Source organism: Leptonychotes weddellii, chromosome 11 (genome assembly GCF_054177405.1).
Source record: "Leptonychotes weddellii isolate Sample4059 chromosome 11, ASM5417740v2, whole genome shotgun sequence".
In the NCBI taxonomy this organism is placed as follows: Eukaryota; Metazoa; Chordata; class Mammalia; order Carnivora; family Phocidae; genus Leptonychotes; species Leptonychotes weddellii.
This window is the reverse complement of record NC_138379.1, coordinates 90,378,869-90,399,312: the sequence shown is the minus strand read 5'-3', so window position 1 is coordinate 90,399,312 and position 20,444 is coordinate 90,378,869. Positions and strand designations below refer to the sequence as shown.

Below are 20,444 nucleotides of genomic sequence, written 5' to 3'. Positions count from 1 at the left end.
CTTTTATCATTTAAACAGTACAATTTACACTGATTATTTGAAAATTCACTAATATGTTCTCAAGAACAGGTTACATTTATGTTTGGATAATGAAGGAAATCTCTAGCTAAAATTATTATCTTAAATAATTTTATACATCTGTTGGCAATGGTTTTTTTTTTTGGTCAAGATTTTATTTTATTTAAGTAATCTCTATACCTAACATGGAGCTCAAACTTCTAACCCCAAGATCAAGAGTCGCATGTTGTACTGACTGAGCCAGAAGGCACTTCTTGGCAATGGTTTTGAAATGAAACCAAAATACCATCAAGTTTTAACTAGGAGTATATGCACTACAAACACACACCCTAACCTGTACCTGAAGTCCCAGGAGTTCATCAATTGAAGTCTCTGGTTCCGTAGGGTTGCTCTCTGTTTGCTTAGGTATTTGTGCAATATTGTTGTCGCTGTAATACAGAAAGAAAAATTTTTACCATAGCTCTCAATTAGATGAAAACAATTAGGCATCATCAACACACATAGCTTACCTAGTCAAAAATTTATTAATGTTTTCCGCAAGCTTTTCTTGAAGAGACTTGTTACTTAATATTTTTTCTCGTGCATTTTCAATAACCATTTGCTGGAAAAGAAAGTCAATATTAGTAAAGGAACAGGGAAGACCTTCTAGTTAACGGGAGCTAGCTAGTTTTAATAAATCTAGGTGGAAACTCAGAAGTTACCGTGGCTCCGTTTGTATAAATACTTGAATACTACACAAGTGTTACCACAGGTCCCTCACCAACTCTTTCTTCACTGATTACAAAACAGTTCCAAACTCGAAATTTTCATACAAGGTTTTTAATAATGACTCCAGTAAAATGGCCTACTATGTTGCATAATCCAGCACCCACAATGTATTTATTGTTCCCTAAACATAGCACTGCTTCTTACCTGGGGCACTCGCACACGCTATCTATTCTAAATGGACTGTCTCCTACTCATACACTTTACTACGCTCTATCCCAAGGAAATTACCCTGGAGTTTTATAGAAATACTGTAACACACACATACACGCATGTAAATATCACTATTTTAAAACTCAGGAATATCTCAAACTGCAAAGCTTGGTAAGGTCACTTACTTTTTCTACTGCAAATGCATTTGGATCCTGGAAATTCCGTATCGTTGAATGAGGCCCAGATAAAGTGTTACTTTTCCTTTGAGATTCACTGAAACACATTTTAAAGCTGGTCTTTTAACTAGTATGAAAAACAGATTCAATGATAATTACATATAGAGATATAAATCTTAAGGTCATGGAAGAACAGGTATTTTCCCTCTCTGTGGTAGCAACAAAGGGCAAGAGTAGAAAACCATTACTACACCCGCATTAATAAGAAATGACTCTGAGGTACAGCTTTACCAATTGCTATGTGGTCTGTAGCAAGGTAAGTTCTATTTGTTTTATCTTTAAGGTTTATTTATTTGACAGAGAGAGAGAGAGAGAGCGTGCGCACGCGCGCATAAGCACAAGCAGGGGGGAGCGGCAGTCAGAGGGAGAAGCTGGCTCCCTGCTCCCAGTTCTGAATATTTGACCTACTTTATAACGGGGTAAGATCAACTGCATTATTGGGTTTATGAAAGAACCGAATAAGGGGTGCTTAGTGGCTCAGTCGTTAAGCGTCTGCCTTTGGCTCAGGTCATGATCCCAGGGTCCTGGGATCGAGCCCCGCATCGGGCTCCCTGCTCCGTGGGAGGCCTGCTTCTCCCTCTCCCACTCCCCCTGCTTGTGTTCCCTCTCTCGCTCTCTGTCAAATAAATAAATAAAATCTTTAAAAAAAAAAAAGAACCGAATAAGATGAAATACCTGTAAAAACTATTTTTTTTTTAATTTTATCTTTTTTTTTTTTTGAGACCGTGCACACAAGCTGGGGTGTGGGGAGAGGGCCAAGAGAGGAGAGAGAATCTTTTTTTTCTTTTTGCAGTTTATTATAATTCTTAATATCTTTCTTGGCAATTTTTTAAAATTTAAATTTAATTAACATATAGTATATTATTAGTTTCAGATGTAGAGTTCAGTGATTCATCAGTCTTCTATAACATCCAGTGCTCATTACACCACATGCCCTCCTTCACGCCCATCACCCAGTTAACCCATCCCCCCCTCCTACCTCCTCTCCAGCAACCCTCAGTTTGTTTCCTAGGATTAAGAGTCTCTTATGGGGCGCCTGGGTGGCTCAGTTGGTTAAGTGACTGCCTTCGGCTCAGGTCATGATCTCGGAATCCCTGGATCGAGTCCCACATCAGGCTCCCTGCTCGGCAGGGAGTCTGCTTCTCCCTCTGACCCTCGCCCCTCTCATGTGCTTTCTCTCTCTCTCATTCTCTCTCAAATACAAAAATAAAATCTTTAAAAAAAAAAAAAAAAAAGAGTCTCTTACGATTTGTCTCCATCTCCGATTTTGTCTTATTTTTCCCTCCCCCTACGATCATTTTGTTTCTTAAATTCCACATAAAAGTGACATCTTATGAAAATTGTCCTTCTCTGGTTGACTTATTTCACTCAGTTGTGAGAATCTTAAGCAGGCTCCACACCCAGCATTGAGCCCAACGTGGGGCTCGACATCATGACCCTGAGATCACTACCTGAGCTGAAATCAAGAGTGAGATGCTTAATTGACTAAGCCACCCAGGTCCCCTGTGTAGAGATTTATAAAAAGGCCAAAGTTTCTATAAATGTTAGATACTGTCATAGTTGTTTTATTATTAAAACAATAAAGGAGGCTGAGGTCAGCGTTGAATGAGACAACCAACAGTAAAAACTAACAAAAATATCCATGGCATGGCAGTTAAGAAATTAGAAGAAGTATTTAAAAACTATTATCTCTCTTTTCTGAAATATCCTTCAAACAAAGACACACAGGTTAAGGCAGAAAGAACTTTGGTCTCAAAGACTCCCTAAAAAAATTTCTGACTTAAAGACTTGAAATACGTGTTTGTGGACATGCTAGTATTTTTCCTATTTATTTAAAAAATTGATTGATTTATTCATTTGAGGGACAGAGAGAGAGCACAAGCAGGGGGAGCGGGAAAGGGAGAAGAAGGCTCTCCAGTGAGCTGGGAGCCTGACGTGGGGCTCAATCCCAGGACCTCGAGATTATGACCTGAGCCGAAGGCAAGATGCTCAACCACCTGAGTCATCCAGGCGCCCTAAAAAACACACTTATTTAAAAAAATCTGAGATACCACCAATCTTTTCTTTTTTTACCACTAATATTTTTAAATTTAATTTTATTATGTTGTTAGTCCCCACACAGTATATCATTAGTTTTTGATGTAGTGTTCCATGATTCACTGTTTTCGAATAACACCCAGTGCTCCATGCAGTACATGCCCTCCTTAATACCCCTCACCAGGCTCACCCAATCCACCCCCCCCAAAACCCTCAGTTTGTTTCTTGGAGTCCACAGTCTCTCATGGTTTGTCTCCCCCTCTGATTCCCCCCCTTCACTTTTCCCTTCCTTCTCCTAATGTCCTCCATGCTATTCTTTATGTTCCACAAGTAAGTGAAACCATATGATACTTGACTTATTTCACTTAGCATAATCTCCTCCAGTCCCATCCATGTTGATGTAAAAGTTGGGTATTCATTCTTTCTGATGACTGAGTAATACTCCATTGTATATATGGACCACGTCTTCTTTATCCATTCGTCTACTGAAGGGCATCTTGGTTCTTTCCACAGTTTGGCTATTGTGGACATTGCTGCTATGAACATTGGGGTGCATATGGCCCTTCTTTTCACTACTACTGTGTCTTTCGGGTAAATAACCAGTAGTGCAATTGCTGAGTCATAGGGTAGCTCTTTTTAATTTTTTGAGGCACCTCCAGTTTTCCAAAGTGGCTGTACCAACTTGCATTCCGACCAACAGTGTAAGAGGGTTCCCCTTTCTCCACAACCTCTCCAACATTTGTTGTTTCTTGCCTTGTCAATTTTTGCCATTATTAACTGGTGTAAGGTGGTATCTCAATGTGGTTTTGATTTGAATTTCCCTGAAGGTTAATGATGTTGAATATTTGTCTGTTAGCCATTTGTATGTCTTCTTTGGGAAAGTGTCTGTTCATGTCTTCTGCCCATTTTTTGACTTGTTTTTTTGGGTGTTGAGTTTGAGAAGTTCTTTACAGATCTTGGATATCAGCCCTTTGTAGTGTCATTTGCATATATCTTCTCCCATTCCGTGGATTGTCTGTTTTGTTGACTGTTTCCTTTGCTGTGCAGAAGCTTTTTGTCTTGATGAAGTCCCAAAAGTTCATTTTTGCTTTTGTTTCCCTTGCCTTTGGAGATGTATCTTGAAAGAAGTTGCTGTGGCCGATGTCGAAGAGGTTACTGCTTATGTCCTCCTCTAGGATTTTGATGGATTCCTGTCTCACATTGAGGTCTTTCAACCATTCTGAGTTTATCTTTGTGTAGGGTGTTATAGAGAATGGTCGGGTTTCTTTCCTCTGTATATAGCTGTCCAATTTTCCCAGCACCATTCATTGAAGAGACTGTCTTTTTTCCATTGCATATTTTTTCCTGCTTTGTCAAAGATTATTTGACCATAGAGTTGAGGGTCCATATCTGGGCTCTCTATTCTGTTCCATTGATCTATGTGTCTGTTTTTGTGCCAGTACCATGCTGTCTTGGTGATCACAGCTTTGTAATATAGCTTGAAATCTGGCAACGTGATGCCCCCAGCTTTTTCTTTTTCAACATTTCCTTGGCGATTCAGAGTCTTTTCTGATTCCATACAAATTTTAGGACTGTTTGTTCCAGCACTTTGAAAAACGTCATTGGAATTTTTATCGGGATGGTGTTGAAGGTATAGATTGCTCTGGGCAGCCTAGACATTTTAACAGTGTTTATTCTTGCCATCCATGAGCATGGAATATTTTTCCATCTTTTTGTGTCTTCTTCAATTTCTTTCATGAGTGGTCTGTAGTTCCTAGAGTATAGATCCTTTACTTATTTGGTTAGCTTTATTCCGAAGTATCTTATGGTTTTTGGTTCTATTGTAAATGGAATCGTTTCTCTAATTTCTCTTTCCACAATTGTTAATGTCTAAGAAAGCAATTGATTTCTGTGCACTGATTTTGTATCCTGCCACATTACTGAATTGCTGTATGAGTTCTAGTAATTTGGGGGTGGAGTCTTTTGGGTTTTCCACATAATGTATCATGTCACCTGCAAAGAGAGAGAGTTTGACTTCTTCTTTGCCAATTTGTATACCTTTTATTTCTTTTTGTTGTCTGATTGCTGTTGCTAGAACTTCTGGTACTATGTTGAACAACAGTGGCGAGAGTGGGCATCCTTGTTGTGTTCCTGATCTTAAGGGAAAGGCTCTCAGCTTTTCCCCATTGAGGATGATATTCACTGTGGATTTTTCAAAGATGGATTTTATGAACTTGAGGAATGTTCCCTCTATTCCTATACTCTGAAGAGTTTTAATCAGGAAATGATGCTGTATTTTGTCAAATGCTTTTTCTGCATCAATTGAGAGGACCATATGGTTCTTCTCTCTCGTCTTATTAATGTGTTCTATCACATTGATTGATTTGCGAATGCTGAACCACCCTTGCATCCTGGGGATAAATCCCACTTGGTCGTGGTGGATGATCCTTTTCATGTATTGTTGGATCCTATTAACTAGGATTTTGTTGAGAATTTTGGAATCCATATTCATCAGGGCTATCGGTCTGAAATTCTCCTTTTTCATGGGGTCTTTACCTGGTTTGGGGATTAAGGTAATGCTGGCCTCATAGAATGAGTCTGGAAGCTTTCCTTCTGTTTCTATTGTTTGAAATGGCTTCGGGAGAATAGGTATTATTTCTTCTTTGAATGTTTGGTAGAATTCCCCAGGAAATCCATTAGGCCCTGGACTCTTGTTTTGGGAGGTTTTTGATCACTGCTTCAATCTCATTACTGGTTACTGGCCTATTTAGGTTGTGTTTCTTCCTGTTTCAGTCTTGGTAGTTTATAGGTTTCTAGGAAGGCATCCATTTCTTCCAAGTTGCTCAATTTATTGGCATATAGTTGTTGATAATAATTTCTAATAATTGTTTCTATTTCCTTAGTGCTAGTCATGATCTCCCCCCTTTCATTCATAATTTTATTAATTTGGGTCCTTTCTCTTTTCTTTTGGGATAAGTCTGGCCAGTGGTTTATCGATCTTACTAATTCTTTCAAAGAACCAGCTTCTAGTTTCATTGATCTGATCTACTGTATTTCTGGTTTCTAATTCATTGATTTCTGCTCTGACCTTAATTATTTCTCTTCTAATGTATGGCTTAGGCATCGTTTGTTGCTTTTTCTCCAGTTCTTTAAGGTGTAAAGTTAGTTGGTAAATTCGGGATTTTTCTGTTTTTTTGAGTGAGGCTTGGATGGCTATGTATTTCCCCCTTAGGACCGCCTTTGCAGTATCCCATAGGTTTTGGACTGATGTGTTTTCATTCTCATTGATTTCCATGAATTGTTTAAGTTCTTCTTTGATTTCCTGGTTGACCCATTCTTTTTTTTAAATTTTTAATTAACATATATTATTTGTTTCAGGGTACAGGTCTGTGATTCATCAGTCTTACACAATTCATAGTGCACACCATAGTACATACCCTCCCCAATGACCCAAGCATTCTTAAGCAGAGTGGTCTTTAGCTTCCAAGTGTTTGAATTCCTGCCAAATTTATTCTTGTGATTGAGTTCCAGTTTTAAAGCATTATGGTCTGAGAATATGCAGGGAACAATCTCAATCTTTTGGTATCAGCTGAGATCCATGTGCACTCAAGAAGAGGGAGTGTTCTGTTGTTTTAGGGTGGAATGTTCTGTAAATATCTATGAGGTCCATCTGGTCCAGTGTGTCATTCAAAGCTCTTGTTTCTTTGTTGATTTTCTGCTTAGATGATTTGTCCATTGCTGAGAGTGGAATATTGAGATCTTCTATTATTAACGTATTATTATCAATATGATTCTTTACTTTGGTTAACAGTTGGCTTATTTAGTTGGCTGCTCCCATGTTGGAAGCGTAGATATTTACAATTGTTACATCTTCTGGTTGGCTAGACCCTTTAAGAATGATAGTGTCCTTCTGTGTCTCTAACTACAGTCTTTAGCTTAAAATCTAATTTGTCTGATACGAGAATTGCTACTCCAGCTTTCTTTTGAGGTCCGTTGACATGGAAGATGGATCTCCATCCCTTCACTTTCAGTCTGGATTTATCTTTAGGTTCAAAATGAGTCTCTTGTAGATATCATATGGATGGGTCCTGTCTTTTTATTCAATCTGTAACCCTGTGCCGTTTTATGGGAGCATTTAGGCCGTTCACGCTGAGAGTGATTATTGAAAGATATGAATATATTGTCATCATGTTGCCTGTGAAGTCCTTGTTTCTATGTATTGTCTCTGTAAATTCCTGTTCTATATCACTGTTGGGGTCTTTCTGCTTTTATAGAGCCCCTTTAATATTTCTTGCAGGGCCGGCTTAGGGGTCACATATTCTTTCAGTTTCTGCCGGTCTTGGAAGCTCTGCATCTCTCCATCCATTCTAAATGACAGCTTTGCTGGATAAAGTATTCTTCACTGCATATTCTTCTCATTTAGTACCCTGAATATGTCTTGCCAGGCCTTTCTGGCTTGCCAGGTCTCTGTGGATAGGTCTGATGTTATTCTGAAGTTCCTCCCTTTGTACGTAAGGAATCTCTTCCCTCTAACTGCCCTTAAGATGGTTTCCTTGGTTCTAAGATTTGCAAGTTTTACTATTACATGCTGGGGCGTTGGTCTGTTTTCCTTGATCTTGGGAGGGGTCCTCTCTGCCTCTAGGACATGAATGTTTGTTTCATTCCCCAGATTAGGGAAGTCCTCAGCTATAATTTGCTCAGCTATATCTTCTTGTCCTCTCTCTCTCTCCACCCCCTCAGGGATCCCAATAATTCTGACATTGGAATGTTTCATGGAGTCACTTAATTCTCTAATTCTGTTTCCATGGATTTTTAGCTGTTTTTCCCAGGCCTCCTCTTTTTCCTTCTTTTCTATCAATTTGTTTTCTAGATCACTAATTCGTTCTTCTGCCTCACTTACCCTACCTATTAAGAGTACCTAGATTAGATTGGATCTCACTGATAGCATTTTTAAGTTCTGCCAGTTTAGCTTTCATTTCTGCCCTTAGAGACTCTATGTTGCCATTAATCAATTTCTCCATTCTAGCTATCATCTTCATAACTGTTACCGTGAAGTCCATTTCCGACATCTTGATTATATCTGTATCCATTTGTAAATCTGCAGCAGAAGTCACAGTCTCTGATTCTTTCCTATTTTGGGGGTTCCTCCTCCTAGTCATTCTGTTGAGGGGTGGTTGAGGGAACGTAGAGAGTCCAAATTATTGACCACAACCCAAGCAAGATGCACCTGTTTTGTAGGGACCTTAGGGTTGTCAGCCTCTTGTTCTCCCAGCCTGTCTTCTGAGGGAGAGGCCTGCCGTGCTGTTACTCAGGCAACACTGTTTGGGCAGACTTGCCCTGCCCCCTGTGGCAGGGGATGGGCTCAGTGAAAACCGGGTTTTTGGGGCTTTTGTTCTCTGGCGGCTTTACCTGGCAGCTTTCCGCGTCTCTTCTGAAGAGTCAGAGCAGCAGTGACCATTTCCAACTCTCTGCCTCAGAATAGAGATTGCAGTCTGTTCTTCAGTGAGTTCTCCAGGCCACACTATCTCCGTTTCTGTCTGTGCTGCCATAAACTGCAGTGTCCTGGGTTGTGTGCCCCTCAGCAGCACTCCCAGTCCTTGGCTCCAGGTTGGGGCACGTCTCTGCCCTTTGTGCTTCTAAAACCACCAGCTGCACCCAGTTCACATGTACAGCCCTGCCGCTTCAGGTTTCACTTCAGGGGGCTGCCCTAAAGTCTTTTCCCCACTGCTACTGGTCTGTGAATCTGTGCCCCGTCCCTAGTGCGAGAGGCTTTCACCCACTGGCAGTGCAGGATCCCGACGGCTACCTCCTCCTTCCAGTTTATCTTCTGATATGTGCCCGTGGAATCACGGCTGCCCACTTCATACCTTGAAACTAACCGCCTGCGATATTCTGTTTGTAGAGATCCAGATAGGTCTTCTTACATCTCAGGCTGATTTCATGGGTGTTCAGAGTGGTCTGGTAGATATCCAGCTCAATTCAGAGGATCGGTTGGAATAGGTCTCCTTTTCCTCCGCCATCTTTTGTCCTCTTGATACCACCAATTTTAAGACAGATTTTTATGTACTACTACAGATTTAAAGTGTAGTAATGTGAATGTGAGAAAAAAAGCATTTTAGAATGGGTATAATAATAAATAGTCCCAGGAACCGAATCCATTCTTGTTATTTTATTCATAATGTAAACATGGTGGTGTAATTCTTTAATTTTAGTGGTTATTGGAAACTTGTCTGTTCAAAAAGCATTTACCTTTTGCGTCTAGCAGGAGACATTACTGTGGTCTGAGTTTTCTTTTCCTGAGGACCAGGAATGATATTTAAAGCCTCTCCAGCTGTATATAAAGAAAACAAAGCATCATGTCAAGGACATGAAATAGTTTTCTAAGCTTGAATTAATGGAATAAGTAGCATTACATAATGATTATTATTTTATATTAAACTCAGCATACACTGAATGCTTTACTATGTGCAAAGCAGTGTAAAATACATTAAGATGAGTAATATATACTACAACTTAAGGCTTTATAATACAGTATTAAGTAGAGTAGTCTCAACCAAAAATAACATGGCAGAACAGAGGAAGTGTAAGAAGTATAAACTAAGTGTACACTATAGTGTGTGTATACCGTTTTTTCTTTTCTTTTTTTTTAATACTAAGCGTTTTTACCCAGCAGTGTAAACGAGCCTGGAGAAAAGATGGAAATGAGGGAGGATGTAATGGATGGTGATATATTTTAGCTGCACAGAAGAGAAAGAAGATTGGTCTAAGAAGTGAGATAGCTGAGACCTGAATTTTTATTCCAACTCTGTTATTAACTAGTTTTTGCCCCTTACTATCATGCGTTTTCAATAGTTTCAAGTATACAACAAGATATACCAGATGGTCTCTAAGTTTATGCCTAGCTCTCAGATTCATAGAAATATGAAGGATTTGTAACATGCAGAAATGGAGGTGTACTGGAAGAACATTCCTCACTGTAGAACAGACTGCCATGAACAAAGATAAGGAGATGGTCAAATGTAATGTGTATTACTTTTAAAATCAAATATAACAAGTCTTTTCTATCCTTCAGTTAGAATAGAAATAATCCTAGATAAGTATAGTAGTATGTTTACTTTAAGGCAAACCTACCCAAAGTGTATTCTACTTCCATCCTCTTGTCTTTTTTTTTTTTTGGTATAATTTTATAAAACGCATATATAAATGTAGCATATCATCTATTTATACAGTTACAAAATTTCAGAGAAGAAAATTTAAACTTACTGGCAGTAGTGTCTTGTGGCTGTGAATGGTTGACCACTATAAAATTTGATCTCAAAGGAGCTGAAATCTGGCCAGTCGGCCTCATAACCTGTGTAGCTGCTGGGGGAGGAGGTGGAGGAGGAGGAGGAGTAGTACACTGTCCTGAAAGATACGCTAAAGTCAGCAAGTCTGAACTGACAGGCGCTGCTTGAGCGGCAAGCCTTCTCTGTCGTTTGATTTCTGCAATTCCACTTCTTGTTCGGACTGAAACACATGAGCATTTAAAAGTAAACTGTTGGAATACTCTGGCAATTTTAACAAGTCTACATGATACATGTCCTACTATTTAACATGTGAAATCTACAGATTAAAAAAGAGCCCTTGAAAGTATCAACTAAATTTATGTTGAAATTATCTGGTAATTCCCTATGAAACAAACTGAAGTGAGTACAGCTGACCCTTATACAGCACAGGGGTTAGGAGCACCGACCCTCTGTACAGTTGAAAATCCAACTATAACTTAGGACTCCCCAAAAACCTAACGAATAGCCTAATGTTGACTAGAAGCTGTGCCAATAACCAATAGTTGATTAACACATATTTTGTATGTTATACTGTATTCTTACAATAAAGCAACCTAGAGAAAACAAAATGTTATTAAGAAAACCACAGGAAACGAAAATACATTTACACTCCTGTACTGTATTTAGAAAAAAATCTGTGAATAAGTGGACCCATACAGTTCAAAGCAGTGTGGTTCAAGGGTCATCTGTACACACAAACTGCATAAATCTACGAGTATATTTCTTCTGTAATAATTCATACTGATAATACCTCTACAAACCTTTGAAGTGAGAATTAAAAAGATGTGAATACACAAGAGCCACTGAGAAAAAATAGGGAGTATTTCAAATGTTTATTTCTACAATAAATGAAAATACTTCCTATTATAATAACTGTACTTAGAAGAGCAGTAGTTTAAACAAAATAGATACTTAGCACAAATGTACTGTTAATGAAAATGTTCATCTGATAGTATGAGTATGAAGTAATTCTGAACATTATTTATAGTTTAAAGTTGAATACCAACCTCTCTGATTAGCAACAAAGCCTGGGGAACTTTGCATGCTCCTAAAAAATAAAACAAAATAGTTAGACATGAAAAAATTTCTGCTGCCAAGATACATTCTAATTTAGTAACAGTCAGACCTGAAGTAAACTGAATTAAAGGCAATAGATCTCTCTCAGACAAAAAAGACAAGCACATTTTTTTGGGGGGGGGTGACTAAATCTTACTTCCTTTAGAAGAGTAGCAGGTAAGCACACTCATGCACATATGATTTTAATCATCAAGCTTCTATCCAGTGCAGTATGCATTAGAGAACTCTGACATCCCATCAAGAATTTGACTTGACTTTAGGAAGTCTATATATTTAAGAAAGTTGTGCATAATTACCCTTACCACTAGAGATACCTTCCCAGAGAGATTCTGATTTCGCATAGGACTCCATAAATACTCCAGAATCCCAAAGTTAACTTCAAAGGACATCCTGATTTTATCAAATTTATGACTATAAACTATTTTATCCAGCCTCTAACAAGAGAAAAAAGTCAACATATAATTCATAATATAAGGTGATTCTCCTTTTATTATGGTTACCCAATCATGGATACTGCTATCTTCCTGGGAAATCTGTTAAATAAGTCTCTACCAACAAGAGCAACAAAACTTACTAAACTGATTAAGCATTTTTTTAAAAGATTATTTATTTGAGAGAGAAAGAGAGAGGGGGGAAAGAGACAGGGAGAGTGAGAGGGAGAAGCAGACTTCGCACTGAGCAGAGAGAGTCTGACGTGGGGGCTCGATCCCAGGACCCTGAGATCACGACCTGAGCCAAAGGCACATGCTTAACCAACTGAGCCACCCAGGGGTCCCTGAATAAGCATTGTTAATAACACACAAACCACCCTGGAGAATACCTGGCTAAGAGCCTTTTATTTTTATGTAGTACCTTGTCAATAACATATCTCAGTAACTTATAAATATTTATAGGTGTTAAATTGTGAATGTCTTTTTTAAAAAAAGATTTTTAGAATTTATTTATTTAGAGAGAGACACCATGTGAGCAGGGGGAGAGGCAGAGGGAGAGAATCTCAAATAGACTCCCTGCTGAGGGGGGAGTCTGATGCGGGGCTCAATCCCAAGACTCTGAGATCAGAACCTGAGCAGAAATCAAGAGCTGGATGCTTAACTGACTGAGCCACAGGTGCCCCAAATTGTGAATGTTTTTGAAAGAGTATTTGAAAGAGAGGAAATGAGTTGAAATGGGGGAAAAAAGGTAAGACTGTCAAATGAGATGTGGTACAAAGTTAGATAGAAAGCATTTGGAGCCACTTCAGGGTTTAAACTGAGGAAGGAATGGAGCCCCTGCTGAGGTGTTTTTTTTTTTACAGATTTATTTATTTTACAGAGAGAGAGAAAGGGAGCAGGAGCAGAAGGGCAGAGGGAGGGAGAATTCCAAGCAGATTCCCTGCTGAGCGCAGAGCCCCACATGGGGCTCAGTCTCACAACCATGAGATCATGACCTGAGCCAAAACCTAGAGTTGGATGCTCAACCAACTGAGCCACTCAGGGACCCCAAGACCCTGCTGAATTTATGTTGGGTATTCACCTGTAGCTCTGGGAGAAAGGGTAAAAAACTCAGTTTTCATACTAGATTCTAAAGTTAAATAAGAGATGTTATAACTGATACCAGTAAGGGCTGGCATCCAAGGCCATGACATGACCTAGGTAAAAGGTAGACACTGCTACCATGAGGAAATTCTAAAATTAGAAGATCCCAGAAGTAGCATTAGTATTCAAGTTTGTTTCTTTATAGGGCAAGAACCAATGAGGCATGAATTCAACACATCAATTCTTTGCATGAGTAACCAAGATGCAACTATGTAAGGGAATTCACACAAGACTGGCATTAGATTTGTATTCTAGCCAGAGATCTGCCTCTAACTTGCTATGGGAACATGGGAATGTTATTAAATATCTATAAATCTCAATTTCCTTATTTCTAAACATTTTACTGAAGTATGCATTTTATGTCAAATTATTCCAATAAAAAACAAATATCAATAATCTCTAGAGTAAATTTAAAATTAGATCAGTATCACAGAAATGCACTGTGTGGGTCTTAAGAAGATTTAAAACTGAACAGCTTCCTACATGTGTTTGCATTCCAAAATGATCACGCATGTTCTGATAAACTTACTATACAGGCTTTTTATTACCTGATCTGAGAAAGTGTATGGTCTAACTTCTTCCATAGAGATGACATAATTGCTGGGACATCATTTGATGTTTCTAGAGCATAAGAGGAAAAGTTTCTTAATAAATACAGTCAAAGAAAATTCATCACTTAATTTAGACACAAAATGAACAAGGAAAACAAACTTTCCTCTAAGCTGCTGACATATGTCACAAACTAAGAAATAAGCCTATTTTGTAAAATGGCCTAAAAAGCTATAAACGAGACTGGCTTCTTTTCTTAAGCCACTGAGTATCAGATGCAATATGAGTGGAAATGGGAATTTGTAAAGCCTCTGAAGCTTTTATAGATCAATTTTTTAACTTCTTTGCATTAAAAAAAGACTTTTTTTTTTTAAAGATTTAAGTAATCTCTACATCCAACATGGGGTTCGAACTTAACAACCTAAGATCAAGAGTCACATGCTCCACCGACTGAGCCTGTCCCTCAAAAGGGCAAACTATTTTAAATCTGTTCTATTTGACATCATATTACATTTGAATGTTAATTAAAATAATCTGATTTATAATAAATATCATAAAGGTTACGGAAACTCCTGTGACTATGGAAATTATTTTTCTACAACCACTGTTTTTATGTCCAAATCACTGCGATCACTCAGCAACCCCTTAATAAAAGCCCCACCAGTTACTATACTTAAGTTACAGCTAAAATTCCTGAGGACGGATTAATTTTTTTTTTTGAATATGCTCTAAAAGCCCACAGTGATGGGAAACTTCTAGGATATTTAAAATCTTTACTATATACTTATAAAAAAACTCAAACCAGAGAAAGCTACCCAACATAAAAATGGGATTAAACCTTTGTAATCCAATAGCATATTGTTTCTGAAGTTATTTACACTCTAAATATTCCTGTAAGAATATTTAGGCCTATTACATTTTTTTCTAGTGCTGTGATCTTGGAAAAAGTTATATGGCTTCTCTAATTCTGTTTTCTGATATTTAAAAATTATCTTAACAATCAACACCAGTAACTGGGTTTTTTTAAGGACTGAAGTAAAACAAAGGAAAGCATTCAGCACAAAGCTGCCTAGAATCAAATACCCAAAGTAATAAATAAGCATCTTTCCTTTTTTTCAATGTTATTATTTTATGGTAATTCTTTTGTTAATGTTGTGAATTACAAAAATAATCAGTATTGGAGAATAAAACAAACAATTTTAACTTTCCCCCTAAAATATTAACTTAGGCAAGTATTATTTTATATTCTGGTTAATATAAACCAGAATTTTATGACTGGTTCCTGTGTTGAGATTTAGACTACCAAGACCTTAAAATTAAAATACTGACTTGAAATTCTGTAACACACAGAACATGTTCATCAGTTTAGACACTTAGACTTGAGTTTTATTTTTTAAGAAAATTATTTTCTTGTTATATTCTCTAGCTTTCAGATTTTTGCCATTGATTTATTAATCAATATAAATGCAAACTGATTAGATGTCTCCCAGTAAGACATATCTCATCATAACTGAGACAAGTTTTCTTTTGGCTTTTAGGAGGCATTAACAGTCTTTAAAAATTGTTTCCAATTAAAACTATTAGATAAATCCTGTGTAAAATAGAAAAGAATCCCTGACCCTCAATTCTTACCTTTTGCTTTCATAGCTACATACTCATTCAGAATTGTTGTCAGGTTTTTTCCAAACAAGGACTGAAAAGAAAAAGATCAAGCATTATAAAAGTTGTGCAATACTACTAATAATTTCCCACCATGAAACATTTCACTGTATAAAGTTATAAAAGATCTGGATTTTTTGATGAAGAACAGATTAGGGTAAGAACAGCTTATCAAAAATGAAGAGTCACTTAAGGTAGGGGTTGCATCAAATCTACAAGTCATGAATCTTGCCTGTTTGCATAAGACACTGTGACTGTTTCATTAGCTAAGACAGTCCAAAGGCAGAAAAGCAGTTTTCAGCTGTGGGGTAGGGATCTAGTCACGTAACTTTTTTTTTTTTTTTTAAGATTTTATTTATTTAAGAGAAAGTGAGAGGGAGAGAGAGAGAGACAGAGAGCATGAGCTGGGGGGAGGCGCAGTGCTAGAGGGAGAAGCAGACTCCCCACTGAGCAGGGAGTCCGATGCGGGACTTTATCCCAAGATCCTGGGATCATGATCTGAGCTGAAGGGAGATGCTTAACCACTGAGCCACCCAGGCGCCCTCAGTCACATAACTCTTTAAAAACAGTAAGGACTCACTCCTAATTTGCCCTTTCTATCCTGAAAGCCATATGAACCTGCCAAAAAACAAAGTGAAAAGACACTGAGCATAAGAGAGCGCCTTCTCAAAGACCAGCACCTTCTTATTTTCACTTCTATCCTCTCACAAACTTGTTTTCCTCCCCCACCCCGCCCCAGTTTCTCCTACTACTAAAGTGCAGGTTTTTATTACCTCAAGTTTGAGGTTGTAAGAATCTGAAAGGCTTACTTTCGTATGTAAAAGTGGACATGTTACTTCTTAATTCGTAGAGTCATTTGTTGTGAAGATTAAGTAAGGATACATGAAACATGTCTAAGACAACGTCTAACACAGGACAGGTGATCGGTTTCCTTTTCTCTCCTAAAGATTTCTACTTTGTTCTGTCTTAACTAAAGCCTGAGAAGTTTGGGGATTTGCTTAATACTAACTTGGTCATTCTACCTTGCCTTATTATCTAGTAGCTAACATTAATTTGTGAATGACTGGTATTGTGTCCCCCAAAATTCACATCAGGACACAGTGGAGAAAGTGACCATCTATTAAGCTGAGAAGACAACCGTCACCAGGAACTGAATCAGGAGCACTTTGATCTCAGACTTCCTAGCCTCCAGACCTGGGAGGAGATCTAGCGGCTAGGTGTGCATGTAGCTACTGGGGAACCACTGCAGCTGGGCCCTCACAGCAGAAAGCTACACAACCACACAGAAATGCTAATCCAAATAAACAAACACACCTATATCTGTATAGATTTCTACAAATATTAAACATGGCTTCATAGTGGTATCTCTGACTACGATTCAACACCACAGGTTTCATACTTAGGCTTATCTGTATCTTCTTTCTCCCAGAGTCCTGGCTCCAATTATCTACAATACCATCTTACTTATTTGTTGAGAATGGCTAATTTAGAGGAACTCGGGGGAATTTATTTAAGATTCATTCATGCTGTTGTGTGAATCAACAGTGTGTTGCCTTTTATTGCTTAGTAGTATTTGATTCTATGGCTATACCATAGTTTACCCACTTACTGGCTGAAGGACCGCATGGTGGTTTCTGATTTTTGACCATCACATATGAACATTAGTGTGCAGGATTTTGGGTGAATATGTTTTTCAATTCACTTCGGTAAATATCTGGGTGTAGGAGTGCTGGGTCTCATGCATGTTTTAGGCACGTTTAACTCGTATGTATTTAGCTCAATGTATGTTTAACTTCATAAACAATTGTCAATCTGTTTTCCAAAGTGGTTGTATGATTGAGTTGAATGAGCAATGAATGAATTCCATCCTGCTTTCCATCCTTAGTGCTAAGTATCTGACAGTTTTTAAATGGTTTTTTACATTAGCCATTCTAATAGGTATATATTGGTATCTCCTTATTCATTTGCATCTTTCCAATAACAAATGATTTGGAGAATTTTTTTCTTGTTTTTCTCTTTTGGAGTTTTTTTTCCATAAGCTTATTGCCATCTTCAGATCTCCTGCCCATTAAAAATTTCATTTTTTGGGGCGCCTGGGTGGCTCAGTCATTAAGCGTCTGCGTTTGGCTCAGGTCATGATCCCAGGGTCCTGGGATCGAGCCCCACATCGGGCTCCCTGCTCGGCAGGAAGCCTGCTTCTCCCTCTCCCACTCCCCCTGCTTGTGTTCCTGCTCTTGCTATCTCTCTGTCAAATAAATAAGTGAAATCTTTAAAAAAATTGTTTTTCTTCGTTTTTTTTTTTTAAAAATTAACAGTTTTTTAACAGGTATTCTCGGTACAAATTCTTTACCACAGATGTGATAATGTAAATAGTTTCTTTCAGCCTGTGGCTTGTCATTCTTGGAACAGTCTATTGTAGAGCAAAATTTTTAAATTTTTACAAAGTTTAATTTACCAATTTATCCTTTTGTCAGTTCTTTTGGTATCACATCTAAAACTCATCATCAAACCCACGTTTACACAAGTTTTCTCAAAAAAAAAAAATATCTTACAGTTCTACATTGCACCTTTGGTCTTTTATCCACTTGGGTTAATCTTTATATGAGGTATGTGTAGAGGATCTTTTTTTGAATCTGGATGTCTAATTGTTCTATCTCCATTTGTTGATAAAATTACTCTTTCTCCAGTGAATTGCTTTTGCACTTTGGTCAAAATCAGTTGTGTGTGTGTGTCTACACTGGGCTCTATTCTGTTCCACCAATCTAAGTCCCTAACCTTCCTCTAATGCCACTCAATCCTGATTATTAGAGGTTGTTAGTAAGTCTTACAATCAAGTAATGGGAGTCTTCCAACCTATCCTTTTTAAGAATTATTTGGGCTACTTTATAGTTCCTTTGCTTTTCCATGTAAAATTTAGAATTCAGCTTGTTGCTATCTACAAAAATGTTTGTGGGGATTTTGATTGTAATGGATATATAGATCACAATGGGGAGAACTGACATCTTAAATGAACACAGTATGTTTGATATTCTCCAGCAGTTTTGGAGGTTTTTTCAGGTTTCCTCCATAGATAAGCATGTTGTCTATGAAAACTGAAATGAATTTGAGACATGTTCAAAATAAATTAGCAAAATACTATGTCAGGTGCCTGGGTGGCTCAGTTGGTTAAGTGACTGCCTTCGGCTCAGGTCATGTTCCTGGAGTCCCGGGATCGAGTCCCACATTGGGCTCCCTGCTCAGCAGGGGGTCTGCTTCTCCCTCTGACCCTCTTCCCTCTCGTGCTGTCTCTCATTCTCTCTCTCTCAAATACATAAATCTTTAAAAAAAAAAAAATACTATGTCAAATAACGTAGCTCCAAACTCTATTATATTCCAAATGATGCTCTGTTGGTCTAGTGATATTCTAAAAAGAGGTGACAAGGTAACAAAACACCTGTTTTATATTTGTCTAAATTAAGCAAGCAGACATAGGAAAAAATGGGTTGAAATAAGATACCACAGAGCAGGTGGCTTAAATAACAGGCATTTCTTATTCTGGAGACTGGTGAGGGCCTAAATGAAAATCAAGGTGCTGGTCAATTTGGTTCCTGGTGAGGGCCAAATTTCTGGCTTCCAGACATCTCCCTTCTTGCTGTGTGCTCACATGGCATCCCCTCCGTGCCTGTTCGAGGAGAAAGATCTCTCTCTTCCACTTCTTCTAAAGGCAATAATCACATCCCAAGGGGCCCAACCTCATGACCTAATCTAAACCTAATTAATTCCCAAAAGCCCCACCACTAAACCATCACATTGGTGGTTAGGGTTTCAACCTATGAATTCTGGAGGGACACAAATATTTAGTCCATAGCAGGCAGAAAACAAGTGAGCCCCAAGACAAGCAGTAGTGAAACTAGTTAGAAATGAGAGTGTCAGGGCCCCTGGGTGGCTCAATCGGTTAGGTGTCTGCCTTTGGCTCAGGTCCTGAGATTGAGCCCTGCATCGGATTCTCTGCTCAGCGGGGAGCCTATTTCTCCCTCTCCCGCTCCCCATGCTCGCTCGCTCGCTCTCTGTCAAATGAATAAATAAAAAATTAAAAAAAAGAAATGAGAGTATAATTTTTTTTTTAAGATTTTATTCACTTGACAGAGAGAGAGCGAGTGAGCCAGAGAGCACAAGCTGGGGGGAGTGGGGGATTGGCAGAGGGAGAAGCAGGCTCCCCACTGAGCAGGGAGCCTGACGCGGGGCTCGATCCCAGAACCCCGGGATCATGACCTGAGCCAAAGGTAGACACTTAACCACATGAACCACCCAGGCACCCCGAAAGTGTTATTTTGAAAGTGATTCTTAGAAGCAAAGTTGCCAGCTTTGGCATAAGCATGTGAAAAGAAGAGCTGGCCTTCTTTAGGTCTTTCCAGTCATGCATTAATACTAACTATCAAATGTCTACCAATTTTGAAACTGCTAATGAGCTGATGTTAGGACTGCTGTTTATAGTCGCTCATGTTGGTCAATGAAGAACTATTTCCCTTAAGGAACAAATCACTCACCAGTAAGCAGGCTGGAATAAAACCTTCATCTGTACAGTGTTCCGCGTATTCTTTTAAATTTGAACTTTCCAAAATAAAAGTTTGGCAGGTAGAAGTGAGGTTTTCCTGTTGTAAGTAACCTAAATGAAAAACAGAAGGTTAGGTAATTCCAGTAACTTCGGTACTTTCGCCAAAACAGAAATGCAGTTTCTTATCACAAATGGAACCTCAGGTGGAATGTGCTGGGTTTCTGCAGCCTTGCCCAGAACCACCAGTTTGTGCTGCAGTACAAAGCAGTCTTCATAGAATACATGGTTGTTTGATGGAAAAAACTCTAGCTAACCTAAAAACATACGGTATTTGATCAAGTACAATTAATGCACAGTAATGCTTACAAGCGAATCTATAAGTAATGATACGTAAGAGGAGAACTAATAAATGATCAATGTTCTTCTCCATAACCTCCATACTGACCAGGCTGGCAGACAGTTATATAAGTAACTTACTGGATTATCAAAAAACTACATTCTCCCCATGTTGCTATTTACTTGTACATTTCACTTATTT

General features: G+C 38.4%; 1 protein-coding gene across 2 annotated transcripts in view; it reads right to left on the bottom strand.

Annotated features, from left to right (window-relative positions):
• Positions 1-20,444, bottom strand: part of NPAT (nuclear protein, coactivator of histone transcription) — a 56,932-nt gene that overhangs the window by 19,222 nt on the left and 17,266 nt on the right. Inside the window, exons 2-10 of one of the 2 annotated variants that reach the window (XM_031039612.2) lie at positions 19,899-20,017; positions 15,346-15,406; positions 13,713-13,785; positions 11,521-11,561; positions 10,452-10,694; positions 9,438-9,519; positions 1,122-1,209; positions 528-619; positions 353-446 (exon numbers count right to left, since the gene is read on the bottom strand). In XM_031039612.2, the coding sequence (XP_030895472.1) occupies positions 353-446; positions 528-619; positions 1,122-1,209; positions 9,438-9,519; positions 10,452-10,694; positions 11,521-11,561; positions 13,713-13,785; positions 15,346-15,406; positions 19,899-20,017 (893 nt within the window). The remainder of the gene's footprint in view (positions 1-352; positions 447-527; positions 620-1,121; positions 1,210-9,437; positions 9,520-10,451; positions 10,695-11,520; positions 11,562-13,712; positions 13,786-15,345; positions 15,407-19,898; positions 20,018-20,444) is intronic. The other variant, XM_006743761.3, reaches the window with a different exon arrangement.